At 54.5% G+C, this 22,842-nt stretch overlaps 1 protein-coding gene across 2 annotated transcripts; it reads left to right on the plus strand.

Moving 5' to 3' along the window:
• Positions 1-1,878: 1,878 nt before the first annotated feature.
• WSCD1 (WSC domain containing 1) lies at positions 1,879-22,652 on the plus strand. 2 transcript variants are annotated; one of them, XM_082068550.1, is made up of 10 exons: positions 1,879-2,065; positions 4,290-4,536; positions 9,862-10,502; positions 11,992-12,106; positions 12,643-12,827; positions 15,567-15,688; positions 18,287-18,428; positions 18,921-19,085; positions 19,522-19,722; positions 20,410-22,652. In XM_082068550.1, exons 3-10 carry the CDS (start codon positions 10,103-10,105, stop codon positions 20,760-20,762), a joined length of 1,683 nt encoding a protein of 560 aa, XP_081924676.1. In that variant the 5' UTR covers positions 1,879-2,065; positions 4,290-4,536; positions 9,862-10,102; the 3' UTR covers positions 20,763-22,652. The 2 variants fall into 2 exon arrangements, with proteins under 2 accessions (XP_081924676.1, XP_081924675.1); XM_082068549.1 differs by lacking the exon at positions 4,290-4,536.
• The last annotated feature ends 190 nt before the right edge of the window (positions 22,653-22,842 follow it).

Below are 22,842 nucleotides of genomic sequence, written 5' to 3' on the forward strand. Positions count from 1 at the left end.
CCCTATGTTACACATAATATGGCATTTATGTTATGAGATCAGTCATTCTGAAAAAAGAATGACGTTATCAACCACTGCACTAAACAGCTGTTTTGCTCAATCGTTTCATGAAATAACTGAAAATTGTAGGTAGGCACTACATGAAATGCCTAATCCCTGAGTATTTAGGATTATTAAATGAAAAGGACCAGAAAACTATTTGCTACTTTACATTCACTTATGAAACCACAGCCTTTCAGATGTTTCTTCTTGAAACCACACTAGTAAAACTGTCACTTCCTAGGCTGATCCTTACTGTTACAACCGAGCCTATTTTCTAAAGTGACTGGAAGTTTGAGTCATTTAGCGCAAGAACGGCTCCCACAACAGGATTCTAAAAGTAATGCCACTCATTTTGTGATTTCTGTGCTGTGTTTTGTGGAACAACCAAGCAGAACCACCAAGCATGGAAAGAAAGTGCTTAGGACGTCACTCAGATGCAGAACGCCTCCAGCCACCCTCACTCCACCAAAAGGCTGGTTTAAAACATTACCATACTGCACACATGCTTTATTTTCCTAGTTTTGTCCCTTTTCTCTTGCTGTTATATCATTTTCCCATGTCTGCATCCTGCTCAGCTTTTTCCCTAGTTTTCCCTGTCTTTGCTCAGCCCATTAGCCAACATGCGTGCACAGACCTGGAACCAACCGCCGGTCCCACCCGTCTGACCTGCGCAGGGGCGGGGAGGCCAATGTCACCTCGGCAGCGCCAGCACGTGTGTCAGCTCCAGACCAGCCGCGCCATCGCCGGCACCGCGGGGCGGCTGAGCGCCAGGGCCGGCAGCACAGGGGACAGGGGACCGGTCCCCATGTGGCATCCAACGTCCATCTGTCCCCTCAGACCCAGGAAACCCGAGCGCGGCGTTCGCAGCCAGGCTGTGCTCGGTCTGACGTTACCGACCCGCACGCCTCAGCACAGGGAGTAAACCAGGGTCCCCACAACTGCATCCAGTGTCGAGTCCAAGGGACAGATCTCCACTGGTTTCATGTAAATATGCAAATCCAAGGGGTGCCTCAAAACCACATGCAGTTACAAGTGTGCAGCCTACCCCCATTTAAATGCAGATGCTTGAAGAATAATTATAAACGGATCAATCTCTATGTGAACCAGCAGCAGAAAGAAGCCTGTACGTGCAGCGGAGGCGGCAGAGCAGGCAGACGCAAGCACACCCAGCAAACTGCCTTTCAGCTCTCACATTTATAAATAATTTACTTCTAGCTACCTGTGCCCAGAATAACAATTTGCCGCCTGAAATCTCCGAGTTGGTGCCGGGAGGCTGCGGGGTCTTGCTCCCCGGGGCCCTCTGGAGCTGCTGGGAAGGGTCTGGGTCTCAGAGACATCTGCCCCTAGTGGGAAGAGGCGCCGCGAACAAACAGGAGCATCCGCTCAGCTGGTCGCGCCGGGTCTGCGCGGTGCTGCCGCCTCCGACACCTGCCTGCGCAGCCCCCGAGCCTGCCGACCACGCACGCACACACACACACACGCACACACACGCACACACGCACAGCGTGCGCGGGAGCTCTGGAAACGTCTGTAGCTGCGGAAGGCTGCAGAGCCCTGCGTGCGGCAGCCGTGCGGCGGCCCCGGCTCCCGACCGGCAGCGTTACGAAACGCGCGCCGCGCTGAGGATCCCGGAGCGACCCGCGCTGCTGGCGCAGGAGGCCATGGAGCGCCGCCCCCCCGCCCGGCCCCGCGCGGCACCGGCCCCCTGAGCCCGGGACCCGGGGGGCCCGCGGGGCAGCGGCGGCCCCGGGAGCGGCGGCGGCCCCGGGAGCGGCGGCGGCCCCGGGAGCGGCGGCGGCCCCGGGAGCAGCGGCGGCCCCGGGAGCGGCGGCGGCGGCGGGAGGGGCCGGAGGAGCCGGGAGGACGCGGCTCCGCCGGCAGCGGGAGCAGCAGCGGATTAGCGGGAAGGGCAGAGGAGCAGGATTTAGAGCCTTCCAGATAGGCATTACGGGGTTTGATAACATTCCGCTGGATCGTCTACAACTTTGCCTGGATACAACAGTTCATCGGCCATAAAAGAAAGGTGAGTTTTTTGCTCCTTTTCTTGCACTGTTCCATTATTATCTGTGTCCGCAAGCTGTTTGTCAGCCGGCCTTGACACAAGTAATAACCAGGCAACTTTTTGCAGAGGCTGAGGTATTAACATTCATTGCAGTCTGAACGGTTGTTTGATTTATTAAATTTACCCACAGCATCGAAGCACACGAGCCCGAGCTGCATTATTTATCACAACTGCAGCTCTCGAGATGCCCTTCTCTGAGCATCCACAAAACATTTCACTCGAAAAGTGGACGTGAATAACGTGTTTGTATCACGCAGCCTGGGGACACAGACCAGCCAGCTCGGTTCCTCTGAACAGCTTCTGAAGCATCACTGTGCTCAATAAATACTGTAACGATTTCTAGTAGGTGGATGTTGCAGGAATTTGCATGTTGAGGGTTTTACGAAAGACATTTTCTAAACACCTATGATTCTGTTACAGATTTGCATGTTATTTTAATTCCAGTAGGTTTCCTTGCACACAGGAAAAAAAAATCTCATCCCTAGCTACTGTGGGATAAGGCAAAATCAATATATGGTACATTTTTTACAACAATCTCTTACAAAACTTCAGCCTATAGCCACAGAACCACATTGTGGGTTTTTTGGAAATTGCAGATAAAGCATCATTTGCTGGGTGCTTAAGTTCTTAATATCAAGGGATGTACATTATGCATGAATGGTTTATTATTGATCAAGACACTTCCTAGGTTTGAGAATACTGTTTGGGTGTCAGATTATCAGTGAAGGGTGAAAGCAGATTCCACGTTATCTTTAGAGAACACATTCATCTATGCCCAGAATGCATACACACATATAGATGTGTGTGTACGTATACATATCAAATGTACATATGCAGATATCTGCATTTTTTCCATGCTGGCATCGAATCAGTTCTCCTGATGATTACTGTATCACTGAGCTAGGTACAAAGTATTGCTAATGGAACAAAGACCCTCTGGCCGCGGTAGCTGCCGGGCTGGAGCGGAGCACCGGCCGAGCCGCCGCTGTCTCACGCCAGCCGCCTCCGCGCTGCTCTGCGCCCGCACGCTGCCGCGGGCAGCGCCAACGTGAGCCACGCCGGCTGCGCTGGAGACCTGCCCGAGAGCGAGTGGCCAGGAGAGCTGCCTGAGAGCGAGTGGCCAGGAGAGCTGCCCGAGAGCGAGTGGCCAGGAGAGCTGCCCGAGAGCGAGTGGCCAGGAGAGCTGCCTGAGAGCGAGTGGCCAGGAGAGCTGCCTGAGAGCGAGTGGCCAGGAGAGCTGCCCGAGAGCGAGTGGCCAGGAGAGCTGCCCGAGAGCGAGTGGCCAGGAGAGCTGCCCGAGAGCGAGTGGCCAGGAGAGCTGCCCGAGAGCGAGTGTGCAGTGAGAGCTGCCCGAGAGCGAGTGGCCAGGAGAGCTGCCCGAGAGCGAGTGTGCAGTGAGAGCTGCCCGAGAGCGAGTGGCCAGGAGAGCTGCCCGAGAGCGAGTGTGCAGTGAGAGCTGCCCGAGAGCGAGTGGCCAGGGAGAGAGAGCTGCCCGAGAGCGAGTGGCCAGGAGAGCTGCCCGAGAGCGAGTGGCCAGGAGAGCTGCCTGAGAGCGAGTGGCCAGGAGAGCTGCCCGAGAGCGAGTGGCCAGGAGAGCTGCCTGAGAGCGAGTGGCCAGGAGAGCTGCCCGAGAGCGAGTGGCCAGGAGAGCTGCCCCGAGAGCGAGTGGCCAGGAGAGCTGCCTGAGAGCGAGTGGCCAGGAGAGCTGCCCGAGAGCGAGTGGCCAGGAGAGCTGCCTGAGAGCGAGTGGCCAGGAGAGCTGCCCGAGAGCGAGTGGCCAGGAGAGCTGCCCGAGAGCGAGTGGCCAGGAGAGCTGCCCGAGAGCGAGTGGCCAGGAGAGCTGCCCGAGAGCGAGTGTGCAGTGAGAGCTGCTGCGGGCGCCCAGCGCGGCGTCCCCAGCCTCTCAGGCTGCAGCCGCTGTGACACGGCCTTCGCTTCCAAAGCTGATTACCTCTTAACTGTAAAGTATCTCCCATATTGGATACAGTGGATATCATGTATATTTTTAACTTGCCTAGTTTCAACTTCATTTGACTAGTTTATGGACTACGGAGTTTTTCTCCATTTTTCTGCTACATCTGCAAAACCATTTTTTTTCTGGTTTATCACAGTTCAACATTATTTAACAGTTTTAACACAATATCAGCATCGAAGAGATAACTTTGCAATCTATTACATCTTGTAGCAAGTGCACTTTGAACACAGTGGGAAGAGAGGAAACAGCTTGCTGGAAGCCCTCTCAAGCTGCAACATTTGCCACTGGAGCCTGCAGAGAGATTGCGGTGCTGCGACCTCACCTCTAGTTAGTTGACAGACCTTGTGTTGCGCTTCCAGTGACGCTCAGAGCAGCGTCGTGGCAGCAAAAAGCTGCTCAGGAGGGCAACACGTGTGTACAGTCAGCACAGACCCATCCGCTACGCAAGTAAAACTTGGTAAGTTGGAAGAAGCGCTTATTGCTTCTGAAAGCCCAGGCAGTACGGCCACATCTTGTGGGAGGGAAGCTGAGAGGACGCATCGGAGATTCAGTGGTCAGGACAGGTCCCTTCACTTGTGTCTCACTGGTCATCTCATTACTTCATTGAAAACCCCTAGATAATAATCTTGGTTTTGATGGGAAACGGGTAGAAGAGTTAGTTTCTATAAATAGTTAAGTGGCAACTTATTCTCTAAATCAAACAACTGGAGGTGACTTGGGAAGAGATGAGGAAGAAACCCTTGCATTGTATTTCAACACAAAGCCTCAGCAAGCTCTGCAGCAGCAGAACCGATGACGCGGTTCCGCGCGGGGTGACGCAGGATACGCGCGGGCGGCGCAGGCACCGACTCCTGCTCGGCCCTCGGCCGCGCGCCCGCCCTGCCGGCGCGATGGAGCTGCGCCCGCGGGACGCAGGGCTGGGGAACGCGGGGGCACAGCGGCGCAGCTGCTGCAGCCGGCAGGGCTGCCCCCTGCGCCTGCCCCTGCATCCAGGCGCCACAGCGGCGCAGCTGCTGCAGCCGGCAGGGCTGCCCCCTGCGCCTGCCCCTGCATCCAGGCGCCACAGCGGCGCAGCTGCTGCAGCCGGCAGGGCTGTCCCCTGCGCCTGCCCCTGCATCCAGGCGCCACAGCGGCACAGCTGCTGCAGCCGGCAGGGCTGTCCCCTGCGCCTGCCCCTGCATCCAGGCGCCTCGCAACCATGGGCGGCTGGGCACCCATGGGTCTCGGCCGAGCATCGCACTGGAACTGCCAGACCAACCAGCGATCAGGTTCCACTCCACAGACCTGCTCTCACAGAGAAGCCCATGTTCAAGTCAGTGAAGGAAAATGCTCTAGTAACTCTTCACAGGAATTTTCCTTTCTTCTTGGTGAAAGAATATCCTGGGAAAGATGATGGAATTACAATATCACCTCTTTTTCTTTCCTTTGCATAAATTCAGAAATTATAGTGTTAAGTTTGTGAGATGATTCCTCATGACACTTTCTTAAAGAGCTAGAAGAAGTAACGATGGATCTGAGCCAAAATCCATCAGCATCAACCTGTATCTTCATTTGAGTGGATTTTGGCTTAAGACAGTAGAGCACCAGCATGTTTCTCCTAGGCGGCACTTTTAGCACGTGCTGCTTTCCACACAGATGCGATCCGTGGTTTCTTTTTTCTCTCTTAACCTGTGATTTGGGAATGGGGATGGTGTGGAATTCTCGCGGCTCAGGGGACTCGCCTTTGTCATCTGTTTTGGCTCCTTCTCAAAAGCCCGGAGGCGGCTCTGGCTGCGTCTGGAAGTGCAGCCATGGAAGGACTTGCTGCCGGTCACTGGCACCACCACGGGCACGGTCACGCAGGGCGCTTTAACTATTGCAATAAAGGGAACGGCAAATGTTTGACAGGATCCAAACATCTAATTTGCGGCTTCTCCAGAGTTTTCCTTCCTACGTGAATTCACACAGTATGGTATGTTGGCCTTCCCAGCCAGCCTCAAGGACACAGCGTGTGTGTCCAGAGGAGAGGCTGTGAGCCAGAACCCCTAGCTGGGCCCTGCCCGCGCTGGTCCTCAAGGAAAGCTGACAAAAGGAGGGAGAAATGTGGAAGAGGGATGGATTTTTCTAAAAATAGTGTTCATGAGTCCAATCCCCTTCAGTTTGCAATAGAAAACATAGTCTTGCTTCTGTGCCAAGAACTCTGAATTTGCAAAATCCTGCTGGTCTTTAGACAAGATCAATTATTGATGAGCTGCAGCCGTCAGTGCAGTATTGACCTCAGTTTCTGCACTGAGCAACCTATTAAGGGACAGGCCTCAACCGAGCAGCTCTTCACCTGTGAGCCTGAGGCTGTTCTGCAGCCTTTACCGGCTTTAATAGCATCACTGACAGTATTTACTCTTCCCTTGAATATTCTGTAACTGCTCCTTTGGATAGTAGAGTAGAACTGCCAAGAACAAGAACCATTTTTCTTCTATTTCTCTTTACAAATATATTAACGTAGCTGCCTAGTATGACATCTTCTGTCACACTTTGCAAAATCATTTTGGAAGCAAGGTATTGACCTGCTTTTTCTTAGAGCAACTTTTTAACGCAGTTATAAATCTAGTATTACACATGTAATGAAAGGAAAATAAGGATTAAAAGAAAACCAGCAATCGAACCTAGAACGCGTGGGGTGTGCAGCTCAGCGCCCCCGAGCGCCCTGCGGCGCGACGCGCGGAGCTCGCAGTCTGCGCCCCGGTGCTGCCCACGCCGTGCGCAACCGGGCAGCAATGCAGACGGCAACGCGGACGGCAACGCGGACAGCAACGCGGACGGCAACGCGGACAGCAACGCGGACAGCGCGGACGGGGCGTCTCTGAACCCCGGCAACTCCCGCCCTCCGTAACCACAGACGCGGCCCTTTCGTAGAGCCGCGGCCCCAGGCGCGGTGCGAGGGCCCTTTCCCGGCGGCGCAGCTCCCGGCGCAGCTCCCGGCCGAGCTGGCTGCGCTTGCGTCTCCCAAGCTGGTCCTCGTTATTTGCCTTTTGTTGTTGCAGCATTAACCCTTTCATTGTTCTCTTCAGCTAGAGCTCTTCTCTGCTGTTCAACAGTTCTCACTGCCCGTCTCAAAGTCCTTTCCATTATCCTTCTATGATGTTACTAATTCAACTCTCAATTAACATGGTCCTAAAACCCCTTGGGCTAGGAGAACTGATAAACAGGAACAGAAGACTCTACTTTTCTTCCATTTCACTTCGTTCATTTTAAGCAAAATGTACAAAAAAAGACAAATGATACATTTTCTATTACCAGATACTAGTTCATATCCTCTTTCTTTGTTAATATCATCGCAAGTGATGCACTTCAATTCTTTTAGGCATACTTTGATGATATTGCAATATGCAGTTTATGGAACAAGTCAAATGACATTTTTTATGTCAGAAGCACTCTCCGCTATTTCCCCACTAGAAAGCAACATTTAATTTTTGAGTTGCACATTTGCAGCAGTTGCTGTGGGCGGAGAGTCTGCTTATTTATTTGGTTGGTTTTTACCACAATGTACTGTCATGGCAACTGTACTGAGGGCGAATGCATCTGGAGGTAATTTATATATGTCACATTGACTGCAGTGAAATGGGCTTGTACCATTTAAACTTTTTCAACCATTGGGCAAAGTCAGTCTTTTGAGACCCAGGAGCAGCTTCTCCCTAGGAAATAAGTAAATGAGCAAACTAGGCAGATCAACAGGAGCTGTGCCAAGTGTTCCCTGGTGCTGGGATGCAGAGCTTGCTGCACACGTAATTAGCTCCGGTCTCCTGGGCAGTTACCCGCCCCACACCAGGAGCCATGGCCCCCACAGAGCCCCACGCAGCCAGAGCCCCCGTAGAGCCCCACGCAGCCAGAGCCCCATGCAGCCAGAGCCCACGCAGAGCCCCATGCAGCCAGAGCCCACGCAGAGCCCCATGCAGCCAGAGCCCCCGCAGAGCCCCACGCAGCCAGAGCCCCACGCAGCCAGCACCTTCTCTTAGATCAAACAGCCCCTTTTGGCAACAACTAGTGAATCAAGTCACACCTATGCAGATAAGATAGTATTTCTTCAGATAAATTAGCGCAGTAACAATCTGCAGTATCTAATTATGGCTAATTTCCTGTTCATCTGTCTAGGTACTTCTGACCCTTTTACTGTAATTCTCGAGCACTCACAACATTGATCAGAGATTTTCAATAATCTAACTTTAAGGGTCAGCTCTTCAGCTGGCGTAAATCAATGCATTTTCCTTGGCCTCAGAGCTGTTGGAAGGGAGCTGCGGTAACTTCGCAGTGGAGAAAGCGGCCTGCACCTCCTCGAGCGTGCAAGCGCAGCGTTGCTCCCGGGCTCAGTGCCGCTGCATGGAGAGCAGCGAGCCCTGGGCAGGCTGAGCCCTGCACCCAGTCTGGAGATGAACACACAGAAGACTACTGGACATTACGCAGCCCTATAAAATTGAGATCACCACACATGAACTTCAACAAACATTTTTAAAAAGCACCTAAAACAGGTCCTCAAGACCACCCGACTTGTAAGATCAAAAGACAGGGACTCCTGCCTTGTGCCAAAGCTGTTTAGCAATTGAGGCTGAAAGGTCAAACAAAAGGAATTGAGGCTCAACCTACGAAAGATTCAGCTGAGCTTTAATGTATTTTTGGCCTAGAAGTTTTTGGGCTTTGGTTTTGATTGCCACTTAAGACAGAAGTTGCACAACTAAATGAAAAGGGAATGGGTGGAAACTTAATTGGTAGCATCTACTTAAGAGAGAGGCATAAGTGAATATCCACAAAATTCTAAATCAGACACCAAACCCGGAAATACAGTGAGCGGATGTTTCTGTCAGGACTGTAGATTTCACGAGCACGCCCCAATTGTGAGATAAGCAAAAGCCATAATATTTTCTTTTCTGGAAAACACTGCGTCTTTTCTGAGCGCTCGCCGGCTCCGAGGAGGAGGGACTGACTGGGAACACAGCCCTTGTGGGAGATGCCAACTCGTATTTGCTACCAGAGGTTAAAGGTTCCCTAGAGCACAAAGGAGCTTTTCTTGCCCAGACAATCCCAGCGTGGTTACACCCGCACACGTGGAGCCCGCAGAGCTCAGACGCAGTCAACAGATATCTGCAAAACTTGAAACGACGACTTCTCAAATATTCACTAGTTTTTGTCCATGGCATCATTGATATTTGGCAACAGAAATCTAGTAAAAAATAGCAGGATCTCTGGTTTATTTTAAAGCAACACGCACAGCAGCTCACACAGCTCCCTAAGTACAGAACCCCCACGTACCCTTCCAGCGTGAAGCCTGACTTTATTGTGCTGCAAAGAGATTGATAATTATTGTCTTACCCATTGTGATTTGATGCAGTTCTGGTGTGTTCCCCCACACGCCCACACTGCTGCTTCCTTCTGATCTGCACTTGTAGCTCAGCTACTGTTCCGCTCAAAGGCAGGAATTTGATAATACCTTCTGAAAAAGATGCCCATACTGTGGCTGCCTGTTCCAGCCAGCGACAGGGAATGGAGATGCTGGCTATTAACAAAAGAAAATCAAAAGCTTTTTTTTCTAAACGTCCCAAGAGAAATAACCTCATCATAAAGGTATTTCTTGTGATCTGAAACTAGCTTCTACTTAATCGATTGTCCTCATTGGATTACAGCTTTTAAAGTGCACAGTTACAAACAACAGACGGAGGAAAGCTCAGCTGACGGGTGCGGGTGGGGAACGTCACCCCAATGATGGGTGTTTTCCACTGGGATGTGAACTGACCTTCCCCGCTTGGTGTTTCAGCGTCGGCGGCGGGGCAGCTCGGCAGAGCGCACCATGGCACGGCGCCGGGGCCGGCCCGAGGCCGGCGGCTGAGCTGTGCCGGGCCGCGCCGGGCTCCCTGCGCCGCGGCCGGCGGGGACGAGGCCTCGCGTCCGGAGAAGCACCTGAGCGATGGGCTGAACTCACGCGAGGAACCGGCGCTCGGCCCGGCGGGGATTCGGCGGCCTGTCGGGAGGCGTGAAGGGCCCGGCTCAGCACGGGCATGGCCAGAGCGTTCTTCAGGCTGCAGAAGTTTCTCCGTCGGACGCAGTTCCTGCTCTTCTTCCTCACCGCAGCGTACCTGATGGCCGGCAGCCTGCTGCTGCTGCAGCGGACCCGCCTGGTTCTCCAGCAAGGCTCCCGCGGCACCGCCGCTAACCAGGCCGCGCCGGAGGCGGCGGGTCGGGCCGGGACGGCGGACACCAGGGTGCCGCAGAACGCCCACGCCGCGGCCGCGCGGCAGGAGCCGGCCCTGGGCCCGCGGCACGGCCCGCGGTGGCTCGTGCACCGCAACTCGGAGCTCTGGCAGCTGAGAAGAAGGTGGTTCCACAGGTTCATCAGCGAGCAGGAGCCGCTGCACACGGCGGGACTGAGAGCGGCGCGGCGCACGGCTGAGCACAAAGGTGAGGGACACAGCCGCTCTGCACACACGGCCCGCAGCTCCTCCCGGGCCGCGGCGCCGAGCAGCGCAGCCCGCGCAGCCGCCTCCCCGGCCCGCGGCCGCCCCTGCGCCGGCCTGGGCGCGGGCACGGGCCACAGCGCGGGGCGCTGCTGTTAGAAGAGCTAGATACTTCACTGATAATAAGAAAAGGGATGGGATCTGCATGACTAGACACCACATTACTAAACTGCTCTTCAGTTTGTTGAATACATTTACCCAAACAAAGGGGCACCTTCTGCAAAAAAAACCACAAAATGGGTGCCACCTCGTGACTCCTACTGCGTGAATTGTTAGAAACGCGAACAAGAAGGTGACAGTGATGGTGTATGGGAAATGAGTCACAGCATGAGTCAGGCAAACCAACCGCTGGAGTTACCTGGAGCACCAGCCTGGAGCTCCCAAGAGCGCTCTGCGAATTTGCTAATTGCATTTTTGACAATTACCAATGTGCAGGTCCTTGAATCTACTGTTGTGGTTGTAATACTTAAATTTTTGATTTATTATTCCTAGCTCCAAAACCTCTGTTAGAGTGGCTTGAACTTTTACTTGTGGATTATTTTCTTGTTAACATAATGCTTTTTAGTTTCATTTTTCATAATTTATTCTCTTCCTGTCCACAGCTCATATTATTTAATTTCCCTGTGTTACCATCACAATACTGCTACTTCTAAAATCAAATTTCCTTTTTTCTTTCATATTTTAATGATAAAATATATACACAGAATTGCTGTATAACAGTGGACTCCACATCATCCTTCCTATCGTGTATTAAAATACGAGCTGGATTTTTATAGTATTTTATTCATGACAAGAGGCTCAACACAGGATGCAGTCTAAGAGAAACATTTACCTTTCATATGCTAAGTAAAGGAAGACATTTTAAGAAATTCATTTGCACAGGAGAGATAGTTCGGTGCGATAGCTAGACACTACTGCCCAGTTAAGACTGAATTACCTTTCCATTATAGCTTTAATATAACTCTATGTACCCAAAGAAAATTGGTTTTCTTAGTATTTCTCTTGCCCCATCTCACGATCAACCAGAGATTTTCAAGAAAACTTGGGAGAAATCCACCAAGATTTCCCCAAGCGTGTATCGTTCTGCAGAGCACCCCCTCTGTTACCTTGGAAAGTCCCCGTCCTTTGTCACCGAAGGGGGTCGAGCAGGGACCCGCAGCTCGGGCGGCCGCGCGCTCTGGGTCTGCGGAACGGAACCGCCTGAGGAAGAGTCTCATTCCCATGCCGGTCACTTCACTGGACGCCTGAGCTCGCCCTGCACCAGCAGCTCCAAGGCTGCGTTCCAGCAGACCGGGCTGCACAGCAGCAGGACCCCAGACATCTGGGGCTCGGTGAACACAGCCCTGCTTGCAGCTTAAGGCACCAGCTCACTGCAGAACGTTTGCTCTCTCCCATCTCCACCCACGCCTAACTCTGGTCTTGCATGCACACAGGCACCTACGTGGGATGCTTCAGCGACGACTCCAGGGAGAGGACACTGAAGGGAGCTGTGTTTTATGACTTAAGAAAAATGACAGTATCTCACTGTCAGGAAGCTTGTGCTGAGAGGTGAGTGAGATTTTTTCACTGCAAGTTTTCTCTCGGCTGACAATAAGTGTAACTGAATTTGAAATGGCAAAAGCATGCATACATTAAGCATGTAGCACCTGTGAGAACTGTGATTATCTCATAGCTCCAGTGCCGGAGGCCTCAGTGACCTGGCGCGGGGCGAGCAGCAAACGCAGGCAGCTCAGGAGAGGCAGCGAGTGCTGGGCGGCTGGTCGAGCAACGGCCTTGCCCGCTCTGAGTGTCTGAAAACTGCCTGACTCGATTCGAAACATTCAGCTTTAAATGCCAGTTAACAGAACCTCTGAAAGAGGCTGCTCGTTTCTGTCACTCTAAACCACCCGAACCATTTTTGATCAAAACCTGCGTTGGGGCAGCGTCACCCCGGCAGCGAGGCCCCCGTGTCCGCAGCAGCGCAGGGGACGGCAGCGGAGACGGGGCTGTCCCTCGACTCCTGCACCGAGGCACAGCCCAGCCCCGCCGCGAGCGCTGCGCTGGGCAGGGTGTCCGTCCCCACAGCGCCGGTTCTGTTCCCGCAGGGCATACAGCTACGCGGGGCTGGCGTACGGAGCAGAGTGCTACTGCGGGAACATGCTCCCGGCCGCCGCCGCTGCGCCCGAGGACTGCAGCAGCGCCTGCAAGGGCGAGAAGGGCTCCGTGTGCGGGGGTGTGAACCGGCTCTCCGTCTACAGGGTGGAGGAGCTGCGGGCAGGCGCCCGGCGAGGTGAGCGCGCGTGCGACCGGGGAGGGACGCGGCCGGGCTGAGCGCAGGGCTGCCCAACAGTCTGACACAGCAGAGGACCAAGGTGCCCGTGGGGCCAGGTACCAATTTGCTGCTGGTGCGGTCCCCGGCTCCCTCCCGAAATAGCAGCGCCGAGCACCCCTGGGAGCAAGACGTGCCTGTTGCGGCTGCCTCGGGCTGCCACACGGAACGTTAGTGTCACCAGGGATGAAAGAAAATACCGAGCGCTGCGACTGCAACAGCAGCAGAATTTCAGCTGAGGAAAAACTACTCCCTTTTGCATCCATGCATGGGGACAATCCCACACGTGTTTAAGAAACTACCCTGAAGGGGGTGCCTTGTAACAGAAGGGCAGAAAAGCAGTTATCGGTGCCACCCTGTGCTCAGAAACGGTGCTGAACAGAGCGCTGTGAGTGCAGAGGAGGATCGGGGAGGCCGGCGGCCTGGCACAGCGCAGCCCCGCACGCCTGCCCCGGCCTCAGAGGAGCCACCGGTTCCGCTCTTCCGAGGAGCCACCGGTTCCGCTCTTCTGAGGAGCCACCGGTTCCGCTCCTCCGAGGAGCCACCGGCTCTGCTCTTCCGAGGAGCCACCGGTTCCGCTCTTCTGAGGAGCCACCGGTTCCGCTCCTCCGAGGAGCCACCGGTTCCGCTCCTCCGAGGAGCCACCGGTTCCGCTCCTCCGAGGAGCCACCGGTTCTGCTCTTCCGAGGACGGGTGTTCTAGCGGGGGGTTGTTGTTGCGCCTTCGATGACAACACTTACTCTGTCATTCAACTAGCTACCAAGGGAGATACACAGATAAACCTTTGGACCAACGCAAAGCGCATAAAGTATCTAAACAGCTGAGCAGTCTTTACTTTTGGCAAGCTCACAAGACCTTAATGGATGTTATTTGCTGAGAAGCACCAAGACCTTAGGTTGTGCCAGTATTCATGGTACTTCATTTCTTCTTCGAGACAAGTCAAGGTTTGTACAGTAATCCGCCCAGCTACATATAAATTATATATCAAAGGTACATAGAGCTAAATTGCTAGTGTCAGGCTGACAGGCACATTGGCATGTTTCCCGGGACATGCATCACTGTTTAAATCTTCAGCATAAAATATACATACATATTTCACAAGAAAAGGCGGCATTTATTTTTTTCTTAAGTATTAATTAGTTAGTCGTCAAATTAGTCTAGCCTGCAGCTAGACTTGTATTTTGTTTGCCCTTAGTAATACCTGATATTTGACTGTTTGAAGAATCCCCCTGACACAAGAGCTGCGTGGCCAACAGAAGCATTAATCACGATGAACAAGTACACTGGAGAGTAACTCGGAACAGTCACGGCAACCGTGACTCGCGCTGCCGGACGCGGAGCCCCGGCCCGAGGCTGCTCGGGCGCAGCGGGCGCGGCGCCGTCCCGCGCGCTCCCCGCACGCTCCGGGTCCCTGCGGCGCCGTGGGGCCGCGTCCCCGCCCCAGGGGAGCGCAGCCCCGCTCGCCGCCTGAGCTACCGCGCACAGCTCTGGTTTTACTGCATCTTCACACCTCCCGAGCGACCCAAAGACAGCGCACGGCTTCCAGAAACGGGTTTGAACAGTCATTAGAACAGTATTTGAGAAGCTTCTCCTTAGATTGCTCTGGGCTCGTGCTGGGGAATCCGGGCCCTTCAGCCAGGAAATTAACGCAGAACCCAATTCTTGCTTCAAAAGCACAACTCTCCTGTCACCCAACACGTCCCACACCAGCTCTACTGAGCATTGTTTAAGGTAGCGAGTGGGTACTAGGACTCAGAAGACAAAATTCATTCACAAACCCACCTTTCTCCCTATTGAGTCATGCTGGGAAACCTCTATCAATAGTCAGTACAGAGCGATGAAGTAAACACATTGTCCGCCTTTGTAAAGCCCACAAAACCATGAGAATTACACAAGCGTCGTACAACATGGAGACTTCTGTTTCCCTAACCAGCCACACACAGTGACTTGCTCCATGAACACCAGTCACCTGTGCAAAGGCATTGCCTCCCTGGGGCACGGAGCTTCCAGGGCAGCGTCGGCGTTCTGCCTGGTTCTTTCAGGGGACATTTCTCTCTTAAGCAGGAGGGATAATTGTATCGCTGCTTCTAGCAAGTATTTGGGTCAAATCCTGGCTTCAGTCGATGGAGCGGTTCTGCCTAACTGTGGCATTTGTACAGGAGCAGGTGAGCCCAGGGCCGATGCTGAGCGCTCTCCCGGACGGCTCACAGAAGCGCAGCCCAGATCTCGAGGGCTGCAGCAAAATCCCTTGCCCTGGGAAGAGCGGAGCGGACAGCTCAGGAGCAGCCGCGCAGGAAGGCGGGTCCCTGGGGCTCTGGATTCATTTAAATGCCTTTTCTGGTGCAGAGCAGGGGAAGCTTTGCAGATTTTCATCGGGGCTGTTAAGTCTTTCAGGGGAAAGCACGTCTTCAAAAGCAGCAATAGCAATGCCCTCCCCTGGTGGAGCTCAGCGCAGCTCCTTGCTGCAGCCCCACTCTCCCTGGTTTGTACGAGGCTGCCGGCTTGTGCTCCTTTCAACACCACAGCATTTGCAACCTGTCTGTCTAGTGCATATCATGGTTTCTCTTCTTTCTAGAGCATTTGCAACACACGATTTATTTTATTATTTTTAGCTTCTGAACCCAATATTGTTCTTTGTGAAGGAGACAGGATACTACAGACAATGTTTTCTCAAGAGAAACCTATTTTGTATCCCTGCAGGGAGGAATGTTATCTATCGAGGATGTTTTAGAGCTCCAGAAAATTTAACAGACACCTTTCCAGCCTCTTTGATACAACCCAATTTGACGGTGGAGACGTGCTCTGAATTTTGCTCCAAGAAAGTAAGAACAGTTCTCATTTCACATCCTTTCCTTTTTTTCTTTTGTTGTTTTAAATTTTAATCTACTAAGGGAACAGCGGAGATTAGTGCCTGAGAGCTTTAAACTTGTAAATGAGTTTCTAAAGGACAGAACTCAGAGTAAATACCTAGTGATGCATGTGGCCCAGTGGCTCTCTAGAGTGGGGAAGGCAGGCGGGAAAGCCAGAGCGATGCCACTAAACATGACGCACAGAAAAGCCATTCTGTGTGACGAGGATCGACCGCCAGGAGATCGACACCGTGTCCGCGGCACAGCCAAACCCCGGCACGTCACGCCTGCGGCTCACGGGGACACGGGCTGCGGGAGGGCGCTGCGGGCCGGCAGCTCCCAGACGCGGCCCCGGCGCCCTGCGGGTCGGTGCCCAGGCCAGAGGAGCCGCCGGCGCCCGGGCCGGAGGAGCCGCCGGCGCCCGGGCCCCGCGCAGCGCAGCCTCACCTGCTCCGCAGAGCCCTTGGGCGGCATCGCCACAGCGAAACAGAGGAGTCAGTGCTGAGCCACCTGCACGCAATTTCTGCTTCGGTGTGGAACTGTGGTGGCTGGGAACATGAGACAATCTTAAGTATTTACGGGAGGGAGGGAATGTTTGGCCCATGGATTTCACTTGTGTTTAACTGAAGTGAAGCACTGCAGATTGGTGTGCGCTGAGCTGGAGGACTACTCCTGCACTTCAATGTTACATGGTTGCTTAAAGCCATAACCAGAGCTTGGGGCACGCATAAACACACCGGTGAGCAAAGTGGATGGCTCGTGGGTTTGGTGAAATAGCGAAGGGACGTCAAGCGTGAGCACGTTCCTCTGCAAGGGCTGCGCGCGCTGCGTCGGGCGGATGCAGTCGGAACTATCAGCTGCTGATGAGCGGCGACCCGCGGGTCCCGCGCCAGAGCCACCCCCTGCTCCGCACCGCCGGTGGTGCCAGCGCCAGCTCGGAGCTCCACTGCGGAGAAGCGCTTGCCGAGGCCTCCTCACAAACCCAGCCCTGCAGAAAACTCCACGGCTTGAGGTGCCTCTTGGCACAAGGTACAAGGTACATTTTTATTCCAGGCTGCATCTGAGTGCCAGCACACTTACTGATTTCTTAAACTGAGAAACACTGCTTCATTTTAAAGAGAAATTCCTGTTTGCACACAGAAACAGAACTATTTTGCCCTTGCATCAAATCTGTAAATAGTTTTTGAGAATGTCGTATCTCATTCGCTAAGCAAATGTTGTCTGCTTGGGCACAGAAGGCACACGTGTTGTATTTGACTCCTTATCAGAGGAGGAACACGTGGGGAAAAGCAGGAGATAAGCTGCTCGGCAGTCCTGTCACACGCTCCCAGACTCCAAAAGACTTTTAAAAGGCAAAAAGCGTTGATTTGGAGTAGCTGGAATTGAACGCTCTGCACTTGAATAACTCCTGAGCCTCCTCCATCTGCTGCGCGGCACCGAGACCCGCGGCGCCGAGCGACCCACGCGGCTCTGGAGACCGGGAACACAACCCCGGCCCCTGGGAGAGGGGACAGTGAGCCCGAGGGGCAGATCCAGCGACGCAGCGAGGGTGACTTCCTGCTGAGCACAGGCACTGCTGACTCCTCCAGGAAACAATCAGCACACGCTTCCCTCAAACTCCTTAATTCTCACCAACATCAGCCCAGCTGCGCTGCTCTGCCACCACACAGCAACGCTGCTTTGCAGCCTGGTGCCTGTTTGGGTAGGACTGGTACATCAAGACCTGAATTACTTTTCACCAAACCCATTTAGAAGAAGTTTATTGCAGCCAATGCGCGCTACCCGCACGTCTCGGAGCTGCAGTTCCGCCCCTCTGAGCGAGCGGGCGGCCGGGCTGCGTTCCACGCCGGTTTCCCTTTCTAGAAGCTGGGCGCCAGAAACCAGACGTGTCTGTCCTGAGCCCGAGCCCAGCACCAGCTGCAGAGCCCGAGCCCAGCACCAGCTGCAGAGCCCGAGCCCAGCACCAGCTGCAGAGCCCGAGCCCAGCACCAGCTGCAGAGCCCGAGCCCAGCACCAGCTGCAGAGCCCGAGCCCAGCAGGGACCGCAGCCCCGCGGCCCACCCGCTCCACACCCCCGCCAGGACCTGCTCGCTGTCCTAGTTCGGAAGTTTTCCCAAAAAGTGTACGTAGTGGCGCTCAAACTCCGTTTCAGCCCATCTACACACATCCATTCTTTGCAGCCGTGAAGAAGCCAGTGAAGATGCACACTTTATGGCTTGACTCTTTTCTTTCCATTTTTAAACACGATTGCAGCAGTTAGTGGGTCTAAATCTTCTCTGCATCAATATTTTAAGAGCAAGTTTCCTGCACACAAACTCTGGTAAAACCAACTGAACAAGGGAACCTTTTACTGACTGACTTCTCAGTTTGGGAGAATAGAAACAGACGTTTAAAAGATGATCCAATTCAAAATGTTCATTTCAGGAGTAAATAAGAACAATTTTTACCACACTGATATCTTGCAGGTAGAATTACATGCTAAGTGCTACAGGAATATTATGAAGTTATTTTTATGAATAATGAACAAAATCCTGAGCGCCGCGGCGCTCACGCTCTGCTTCTCTCCCGCAGGAGTTCCCCTTGGCCGTCGTCCGCGGGCGCGAGTGCCACTGCGGCTTCCCCACGGCGCGCTTCCCGCTGCGGGACGGCGCGGACGGGCGGCTCTGCCGCGGCGCCGGGACACACTGCCGCGTGTACCAGACACCGGTGCAAGGTACGAGCTCCTGCCCGGGCAGCTCAGCCGCAGCGCCTGGACCACCACACCAGCCAGAGTTCTGCAACAGCCCTTGACACCACAAGGGTAATTGCAAGGGGGAAAGCAGCATCTTCCCATTCTCTCGTTAGGCAGCACAGCCTCCCCTGCCCCGGGAACGCAATTGCTTTGCGGAGGGAGGGCGCGAGGCCGAGCCGGGCGGCGCAGCCCGGCCTCTGTCACAGCTCGCGGGCGAGCGCGATGGTTGGCCACAGCGCTATCCAAAAAGCGTTGCCTAAGACAAAGCCACCAAAAACCCTTCCTGAGGATAATCTCTTTGGCGCCTTGTGGCTGAATTAGTTTTGGAAAGTAGCCAACTCACAACTGGACTCAAACTGATATTCTGTATTCATAAGAGAGAAGAAAGCTGCAATAAACCCTGTAATCAAGAGCTATCAGTGGAATTATTAAAAAGGCACATTCCTAATGATGAAATATCTTCTGTACTCGCAGACACCCGCTGCACGGACAGGAAATTCTTAACCACCAAATCCAAAGTGTTTGTTGCTTTGTCGAGCTTTCCGGGGGCTGGGAACACGTGGGCTCGCCACCTGATCGAGCACGCCACCGGCATCTACACGGGGAGCTATTACTTCGACGGAGCCCTCTACAACAAAGGTACCGGTACCCGGAGGCGCAGCCACGCGCGCACGCGGCTCCCATCTAGAAGAGTGGCCCAAAAGACCAGGTAGCTAAAATACTGACTCATCCCTGAGGACAAGACCCTTTGCTGGCACATGGAACAGGAGGGTTGAGCATTTGAACGTCACTAACTACTCGGGAGGACAGTATCCCGAGGGGGAGGACGCTCAGCAAGCGCCCGCGTGGCGGGTGGGGAGCGCGGGGGGACGCCCGGCGCCGCGCACGAGCGGCCACGCGGTGCTCGTCCCCACCGCACGAGACACGCACGGGATGGTTCCCGGGCCCTGGGGGTGGGTTTCATTGACTGGGCAATTCACAACGGTTTTACACCACTACGGGAATGATCTGGAGTGTGAAAGAGCACAGACATGCCACCAAGTGAACAAACCAACAATCCTGTCTTGTAAAACAGGTTTTAAAGGAGAAAAAGACCACTGGAGAAGTAGAAGGACCATCTGCGTGAAAACACATGAAAGCGGCAAGACAGAAATCGAGATGTTCGACTCTGCTATCCTGTTGATAAGGAACCCATACAAGTCACTGATGGCAGAGTTCAACAGAAAATACGCCGGGCACCTGGGTTATGCCACCGACCGCAACTGGCAGAGCAAAGGTAACAGCCATGGGGCTGCCGTGGGGACAGTTTGAGACGCGCCTCTGGGCAGCCTGGGACAGGGTGACGCGCTGGGACCCCAGTGAGCGCTGCAAACTGAGTGGGACCCGAGTCCAGCGCAGCCCAGCTCGGCCCCGGAGCACCCACTGCGGCTCCGGGGAGGGCGGGGAAGTCTAATTTAAGATTTGGAGGATTCAACAGAGCATGACATTTCCTGAAGGAAATTTTACAGCACTGCACAGGTGCTACTGCACTGCAGATAAATAAGGATAATAGCAATAAGGGGCCTTGAGATTCAGTGTTCCCTGAGCACATGAAACGACTCCAGAACACGTCTGCCACGCTTCATGCGTGTGACTGGCAAGCTGGACGGTGTGACCACCATTTCCCCACGGGACACACGGCTGCGTCCCGACTCCGCAGCAGGGATCCAGCTTGCGCTTCTCCCGCACGTGTTTCAGTTGCTACAGCTGCAGCTCGGCAAACCACAGGGCCCCGGGCTGGGGGAAGCAGCGCGCTGCACAGGGTGAGGGTTGGGGAGTGGCTGAGGTTTGGGGAGCGGCGGCAGCACAGGGTGAGGGTTGGGGAGCGGCTGCAGCACAGGGTGAGGGTTGGGGAGCGGGTGAGGGTTGGGGAGCGGCGGCAGCACAGCTAACGGTGCCTCCTTTCCCGGTTCTCGGTCTGCAGAGTGGCCGGAGTTCGTGAACAGCTACGCGTCCTGGTGGGCCTCCCACGTCCTGGACTGGCTGAAGTACGGGAAGCGCCTGCTCGTCGTGCACTACGAGGACCTGAAGCAAAGCCTTATCCCCAAGCTGAAGGAAATGGTGGAGTTCCTGAACGTGACGGTGACAGAGGACAGACTGCTCTGCGTCGAGAACAACAGGGATGGGAATTTCAAGCGATCTGGTGCTAAGCAAAAGGATTTTGAGCCATTCACCCAGGAAATGAAAGATCTTATCAACAGATATATCCTGACAGTGGATGAAGCCCTGAGGGGAAGAAACTTCACAGGGCTGCCCAGCGAGTACGTGCCAAGATGACAGCCTGGTAGCACTCTGTGTTTAAAACAAAAGACTTTTTTCTTAAAAAAAAACAAAAAAAAAAGAGACCAGATCTTTATAGCGGTTAAAGCAAAGATACCTGTGGAGTCTGCTGAGCAGTGAAATCCCCTCTACTCTTGGGTGTCCTTCGGGGCACTAAGTGCTCCAGAAGGTGAGCAATGAAGGATGGAAATCGGGTTATAAACCAAGGCAAAAAGCCGTTAGTGTCCACCTGCGTGTGTCCCTCTGCACCCACGGCTCGGAGCTTCCCAGCGCAGCAGCCCTGCAGCGGGCGCCCCCGCCACCGCTGCCGCGGCAGAGCCGCCGGCCTGCCCGGTTCACCGGCGACCGCGCTCAAAACGGACGATGTGAAGGAGCAGGGAAACAATTCTTAATGCTGATCAACAGTTTTCAACCGATCATTTAAGAAAAATCTCAGTATTGCCCACGAGCTGCCTTCTCCTGGGTTTGCTGGCCAGGTCACCTGCCACAGCGGTGCAGGGGGAGAAGAGCAGCAGCGGGCGAAGGGGCCTGGGGCGCTGGGCACAGATGCTGCAGGAGCGACCCCAGCGCTCCCCGCGGAGCAGCACGGGCTGGGGCCACGGGAGCGCTGCGGGTGGGCGGCTGCTGATCCCCCCGCCGGGGTGGAACCCCCGGGCGCCACCAGCCCCAGACAGACCCAGGGGCTGGGGGAGGGCGGGCAGCCAGCCAGGCCAGCAGCGCAGCTTCCTGTGCCTGGACAGCCACCGTGGGTGCGGGTGGACAGCGGGGCCAATGTCACCGCGCCTGGGGCACCTGCTGGCAGCAGCGGCCAGGCCGGGCAGCACGGAGCAGCCGGGGAGCGGGACGAGCCCCAGCCCTGCCGGGACCCCCCCCGCCCTCCCGCAGCTCTTGCTGCTCTCGAGCCGCCCCGGCAGGACGTGCGGTTTGTCTCTAACTCACCGCAGCGCCCTGCGCCCCGTTCCTCCTGCGCTGCGGGACCTGCCAGAGCCGCTCAGAGATGGTGCGGCCGCACAGCCCTGCTGGGGGATGCCTCTGCTCACGTGACATAAAGGGTTTCTTAAAACCTTGAGTGAAAAAATACTTTTAATAAAATAAGCAATTTACATAAAGAGAGCCGGACTTCCTCTGCGTGTGTATCACTGGTGCTTAAAACAAAACAGAGGCTGTGGAGCCCTGCAGGGCTCGCCGGGCTGGGCACAGGGAGCAGCCGGGACAGGGCGCACGCGGGGCCGCTCCCGCCAGGGAGGGGGAACCCGCCCCTGCCCTTCTCCGGCCGGGACTGCTACCCGACCAGTCTGCTCTCAGCCTTCTGTCCGCCGGGCCTCACAAGCAGCTGCAGCGCGTCCACCCCGCGCTCTCCTGGGAAGAAGGACGCACAATGGTCCCCTAATGCTCAGGAACCATCTCCAAAGCGACAGCCTGAACGTGCCTGTAGCTCCCACTGCCCTCCCTTTTTGCTTAAATAGCCCTTTTTTACCCACCAGACATGGATCGCGTCCTCCCTCAAGCTCCATCTCACAAGGGCAAATAATCTGTGGGCAGATGACACAATGGTCAGAGCCCAAAGCCTGGACCGAGGGGACAGGAGGCTCTGAAAAACCAGACTGTTCCATCCAGTAACCAAATTTTACTGGGACGACTCTGCTTCATGCCAGGTCAGGGAGCGACACTAGCAATAGATCTTCTGAAAACAGTCAAATTAAGCTGTATTTGGGACTGTCACACAGCAGAATCCTGTTGGGGAATGTCAGGTTTTATTGCATCTATTTTAACAAAACACGGGGCAGATGAAGAAAACTGCTAAAAACACCCCGAGCAATTTACGGGCAAGGCAGGTTTTCCTGCACTCAACAAGCTCTAGTCTTAGCACACCGAGCTTTAATTAACTGGGATGTTTTCATCAAAAAAAAAAACTATTATACCATTAAAAGTCATGTTTATGTGCACTCCACATACATTTTTCTCCTTATTTTTTATCTAATAGTAGCATATTAGAAGCAGAAGCACGCATGCAATCCCCTCCAGCTTTCCGCTGCCTTCAGGAAGCTCGAGCTGCAATGAGTCCCGAGCGGGGAAC

This window comes from Streptopelia decaocto, assembly GCF_964273445.1.
Source record: "Streptopelia decaocto genome assembly, chromosome: 18".
Classification (NCBI taxonomy): domain Eukaryota; kingdom Metazoa; phylum Chordata; class Aves; order Columbiformes; family Columbidae; genus Streptopelia; species Streptopelia decaocto.

Excerpts from the sequence above, each read along its gene's own strand:
- WSCD1 (XM_082068550.1), top strand. The coding sequence starts at position 10,103 with ATGGCCAGAGCGTTCTTCAGGCTGCAGAAGTTTCTCCGTCGGACGCAG. Across the intron at positions 12,107-12,642 it reads CAGGAAGCTTGTGCTGAGAG|GGCATACAGCTACGCGGGGC; the intron begins GTGAGTGAGATT and ends CTGTTCCCGCAG. Across the intron at positions 15,689-18,286 it reads CTGAATTTTGCTCCAAGAAA|GAGTTCCCCTTGGCCGTCGT; the intron begins GTAAGAACAGTT and ends TCTCTCCCGCAG.